General features: G+C 42.5%; 1 protein-coding gene across 1 annotated transcript in view; it reads left to right on the forward strand.

Annotated features, from left to right (window-relative positions):
• CFAP52 (cilia and flagella associated protein 52) overlaps positions 1 to 6,066 on the forward strand; it is a 70,554-nt gene that overhangs the window by 35,970 nt on the left and 28,518 nt on the right. Inside the window, exon 7 of the mRNA XM_011958645.1 lies at positions 3,010 to 3,110. Within this exon, the coding sequence (XP_011814035.1) occupies positions 3,010 to 3,110 (101 nt within the window). The remainder of the gene's footprint in view (positions 1 to 3,009; positions 3,111 to 6,066) is intronic.

Below are 6,066 nucleotides of genomic sequence, written 5' to 3' on the forward strand. Positions count from 1 at the left end.
CTGCACACAGACGTTTATAGAAGCTTTATCCATAGTTGCCAAAATTGGAAGCAACCAAAATGTCCTTCAGTAAGTAAAGGGATACATAAACGGTGATACATGCAAACATTGGCATATTAATCAGTACTAAAAAGAAATGAGCTATAAAGTCAGGAAAAGACTTCATAGGAAGAGAAGGAAACTGCGATGCACGTTACCGAGTGAACGATGCCGGTCTGAAAAGACTACACACCACTTGATTCTAACTATATGACATTCTGGAAAAGGCAGAATTAAGGAGACAGTGAAAAGATCAGGACAGGCGCGGTGGCTCACGCCTGTAATCCCAGCACTTTGGGAGGCCGAGATGGGTGGATCACGAGGTCAGGAGATCGAGACCATCCTGGCCAACGTGGTGAAACCCCGTCTCTACTAAAAATACAAAAATTAGCCGGGTGTGATGTCATGTGCCTATGAGCCCCGATACTCAGGAGGCTGAGGCAGGAGAATTGCCTGAACTCAGGAAGTGGAGGTTGCATTGAGCTGAGATCGCGCCACTGCACTTCAGCCTGGTGACAGAGTGAGACTCCATCTGAAAAAAATAAAAATAAAAAAGATCAGTGCTTGCCATGGGTTAGTGGAGAGGGAGGGGCGAATAGGTACAGCACAGAGGATGTTTTGGATGGTGAAACTATTCTGTATGACACTGTCATGGTAAATATATGTGGCTATTAATTTGTCCAAAACTAGAAAGTATACAATGCCAAGAGGGAACCCTAATGTACAGAATGGATTTTGGGTGATAATGATGTGTCCACATAGGTTTATTAGCTGTCATATATCTACTCTGCTGGAAGATATTGATAATGGGAGAGGCTCTTTAAGTGTGGGGTAAAGAAGTACTGGGGAAACCTCGAATACTTGTATCTTCTGTTTAATTTTGCTGTGAACCTAAAACTGCTCTAAAAAAAATAGCCTAGTAAAAACAAAAATAGGCCAGGCAAGGTGGCTCATGCCTATAATCTTAGTGCTCTGGGAGGCCAAGGCAGGAGGATCACTTGAGGCTGGAGTTTGAGGCCAGCCTGGGCAGCATAGAAAGACCCTATCTCTACGAAAAGTTTTTAAAAATTAGCCGTCATGGTAGCATACATCTATAGTTCTGGCTACTGGGGAGGCTAAGGCAGGAGAATTGCTTCATCCCAAGAGTTTGTGGTTACAGTGAGCTGTGGTTGTGTCACTACACTCCAGCCTGGGTGGTAGAGACCCTGTCTCCAAAGTACACACACACACACACACACACACACACACACACACGAATGTGCAAACAAAAAAAATGGTAGGTGTCAATAAATGCTGATGTGTCAGACATGGTGCAAAACCCCTTCCTTACATGATCTCATTCGATCCTCATAAACGCCTAATGAGATCAGTACCATTTTCATCCCTGCTTTACAGATGAGAAGACGGAGGCTCATACCATTGGAGATCTCCTGGCTTGCAAGTAGTAGAGCTGAGATTTCAACCCAGGCCGACTGGCTCCAGAACCCGTGCACTTGAATGACGTCAGCTGTAGTTTTAAAAAGTTTATTTAGAAATCACACATATGTAGCTTCGAGGCTCTGTTGAACTCTTTACCGCTCACATCCCCAAGTCCCCAAACAAATGCTACAAAGATTCACTCCAGGGTGTCCCCTCATAGGCTGAGCCTTCATCCTGTTGTCCTGCTGAGGCACTTTGGAAGTTAGGGGTGAGGAGTGGAAGCCGGGGAGCATATCATTCTGGTCCTTGCCTTCACATTCTCGAGCCTTGGTTTCTCTTCTCAGGCACAAAATGTCTTTTGAGCCACAACAGGCTAAATTCAGTTTAAAGTAACTTGAAAGAGCATGATATTTGTTTTATAATATTCAAAATTCATTAAGACACAAACCTATACAGTTACTAGCTATACTGAACGTTTTAAAATCGAATGTTGTGGCCGAGTGCAGTGGCTCACGCCTGTAATCCCATCACTTTGGGAGGCTGAGGCAGGAGGATCCCTTCAGGTGAGGAGTTCAAGACCAGCCTTGCCAACATGGCGAAACCCCATCTCTACTGAAAATACAAAAATTAACCAGGCATGATGGTGCGTGCCTGTAATCCCAGCTACTCTGGTGGCTGAGTCACAAGAATCACTTGAACCCGGGAGGTGGAGGTTGCAGTGAGTTGAGATCATGCCACTGCACTCCAGTCTAAGTGACAGAGAGAGACTCTGTCCCAAAAAAACAATAATAATAGCAAATAAATAAAATAAAATGTTGCTCATGCACATTTTAAAATTAGAACTTCACAGTGGATGCTATAAAACACCCATCATACATCATCAAACTTTTTCTTTGGAATGAGTAGTGGGGGGCACCCCAACCTTTGAAAAGCACTTTAAATTTTAAATATGTTTCCCCCTCTTACATAGTCCATGTTGTAGTTCAGATAATACAGTCACCAAACAATAAGGAGTCTTTTGTGCTTTCTTGGGATGTTAAATATGGTCCCTTTGCATTTGTAAGAATTAAGTTCTGGTGAAAACAGTGGCAGCTGAGAGACTAGCGTTGCTGAGGTTATGCTTATACCTCCTTTTGGCCGTATTTGAGTGGATGTAAAAGTGTTAATTTTTTAAATATTCAAAATGCACCGGAGGTTTTAGGGAGGAAGGATGGTGAAGCCTGTTTGCATCCTGCAGGCCCAGGAGGGTTACTTCCTAGCAAGTGAGCTCGGTGTTGGCACTGAATTCCCTTGGTCAGCCTGGGGGTGCATCGTGAGCAGAACCTTCATGAACGTCCTCCAGGCAATGTGTGCAGCACTGGCATGACTTTGGCCATCTCTTTAATTCATCTTTCATTTAGCCTTTTTCTTTTTTTTTTTTATTAACATTTGAATTTTTTTAATTGCCATAGGTTTTTGGGGAACAGGTGGTTATTGGTTACATGAGTAAATTCTTTAGGGGTAATTTGTGAGGTTTTGGTGCCTTTTTCTTAACACCGTTTCTGCCCGCAGGGAGTGTCAGCTATCAGGTGCCTGAAGATGGGGGGTTTGTTGGTGGGCTCTGGAGCCGGACTGCTGGTCTTCTGCAAAAGCCCTAGCTACAAACCCATCAAGTAAGTTCTGGGCCTCACAGAGTGGGGCTGGGTAGAGACCCACTAAAGGGAGGTTTGCTTGAAGCCAGCAACTCGATGCTATTGGTAAAGTGATATTTGGTTAAAAAATTTCATCTTGCTGTTAGAATGAGTAGTTGGAATCACAATAGATGGTGGCTTCTTTGCCAATGAAAAGACAAAAGCTTGTGTTGAATCAAACCAAAGTAGTCCACTATTACCCAGAGGGACACTGCCCATTTAATAAATAGTAAGTTTGTATTTAGCTAATACATTGAGCCGTGATGAAAGGAATGGGATGTTATATACTTATCCAACAAATAACCCCCAATGTTAAATGTTCAAAATTGGTTAATTCAATGAAATTTATTATGCAGTGGGTACCTATTATGTGCAAAGCTTTGTGTTAGTCGTGCATTTGAATACAATTTATAATAGAAATAGCCAACATTCACTAGCCATTTCTATATGCCAGATGCTGTGCTATGTACATTTCTTGGCTCATTTAGTCAAAATAAAATGAAACAAAAACTTATTTATTGCCATTAACAAGTACTTATTCAGCACCTCCTCCAACCAAACCAATGTATTAGATGCTATTAATAAAATAAAGAAACATAAGCTATGGTCTTTGTCCTCCCAGAACGTACAGACTTGTTTGGGGATAAGGTATATACACATGAAAGAAGTCGCTACCAGACAAGATAGTATATTAGCACATGGCCCAGATAAAGTAAAATTTATTATGAATGTTGTAGAGATCAGAGAAGAGGATGACCTTCTTGGGATGGAGAGATCAGGGAGGACAGTTCATAGAGGGATGGGCTTAAACAAAACCAGATACCCCACACATGCTCTGTATGGCCTCTGCTACCTCCCAGGAAGCCAGGGGTAGTTGCATACACATGGTAGAAATGAGCATCAGCTGTCTTCATTCAAAGACATCTGTGTTGAACATTCATGGTGTACCAGGCACCATTCTAGGTGCTTAGGATATCTCAGTGAATAAAACAAAACAAACAAACAAACAAAAAATCCCTGCCCTCGTGGAGCTTACATTCTAGCAGGAAAGAAAAGGCAATAAATAAGAAACAAAATAAACACAGAAAGTACATAGTATTAGAGGGTGACAAATACAATGGAGAAAAATGAATTAGAATGTAGAGTAGGGGGATTACAGTTTGAATAGAAGCAGGGAGGCCAGGTGCAGTGGTTCACACCTGTAATTCCAGCACTTTGGGAGGTCGAGGCAAGTGGATTGCTTGAGCCCAGGAGTTACAGACCAGCCTGGAAACACAGTGAAACCTCATTTCTACAAAAAATACAAAACTTAGCCAGATATAGTGGCACACACCTGTAGTCCCAGCTACTCAGGAGGCTGAAGCGGGAGGATTGATTGAGGTTGATCAATCAGCCTCAAGGTTGAGGCTGGAGTGAGCCATGATTGCAACACTGCACTCAGCCTGGGTGACAGAGCGAGACCTTGTCTCAATTTTTTTGTTTAAATAAAAAAGCAGTGTATACTTTGCCATTTTAAATTCAGTGGTCAAGGTAGGGCTTATTGAGAATGTTTTGGACCAGTTTCATGCCTGTATGAGGGGGAATGAGGGAGGGAGGAGACTTTAGAACAATATTGGAAGCCTTCCAGGTTATTATACACGCTCAAGTTTGAAAGCAACAGAGAATGCTGGGAACAGCATTTCATGGAATAGACACTCATAAAACCTGGAATCTGATTTCTGAAAAGAGAGAGAGAGAGAGAGAGAGAGAGAGATCCTCTCTTAATTTACAACCGAACCTGAATCCTAATACAGGTGATGTGGGGAAGAGGAATCAGGTGAGAAACTTAACCTTAAGAAAGCAAAAACCAGGAGAGGAAAGAAATAACATTCAAGTATATCAGTAATACAAGATGCAAGAAATAAAATCAAGTAAAAAAAAACTATGTTGGGTTGTCTCTGGATGTATGAAGTAGATACAGAAAATTAACCCTCTAGTTTTTTAACCCCTCATTTTTAATGTGCATATGATCCCATTATGATGAAGATAAACTCCAACTAATTATTACAAGGTTTGTGCCATCACTGTTTCCAAAATAACCCTGTGTGACAGTGCGGACTTAAATCAGATGTGATTTCCACCTCCTGGACTTTTTGTAGATTGAAAAGGTAGCTCACATAAGAAGTCATGGAGACTAGGAAGAGGTATGACCAAAACGGTCCGCTCCAGTGCCAAGATCTGTCCTTTCTCTTTCCTTTGTTTTTGAGACGGAGTCTCACTCTGTCGCCCAGGCTGGAGTGCAGTGGCGCGATCTCGGCTCACTGCAACCTCTGCCTACAGGGCTCAAGTGATTCTCCTGCCTCAGCCTCCCGAGTAGCTGGGATTACAGGAGCCTGCCACCATACCCAGCTAATTTTTTTATATTTTTAGTAGAGACGGGGTTTCACCATGTTGGCCAGGCAGGTCTCAAACTCATGACCTCAGGTGATCTGCCTGTCTCAGCCTCCCAAAGTGCTAGGATTATAGGCATGAGCCACTGCGCCCAGCCTGTTCTTCCCCTTTTATCCCTAGGCTTCACTTTGTCTTCTGAAGTTCCCAGATGCCAATAGCTAGTATTTCTTGAGGTTGTCATCTGTAGGCTAGCATACCTTACCTTCGCTGCAACCCTTGTAAAGGAGGAATTTTTCTGTGGTTGAGTAAACTGAGGTCAGAGGTTTCTGATAACTTGCCCAAAGTTACAGACCTCTAGTTAGTGCAGGAACTGGGATTTAACTTGTCTTCCTTTCTCCATTAACTGTTCTGTGTCCCACCAAATAAACCTCTAAAACAGTGCATTTCCCATGCTGGCTTCCTGCACAAGAACCCGCGTCGAATTCTTCATTGTCCAAACTACATTACTTACAGAGAGAGGTTGTATTCCTAGGGCCTCATTCATTGATATGCTTTTTTTTTTTTTTTT

This window comes from Colobus angolensis, unplaced genomic scaffold (genome assembly GCF_000951035.1).
Source record: "Colobus angolensis palliatus isolate OR3802 unplaced genomic scaffold, Cang.pa_1.0 Scaffold47, whole genome shotgun sequence".
NCBI lineage: Eukaryota > Metazoa > Chordata > Mammalia > Primates > Cercopithecidae > Colobus > Colobus angolensis.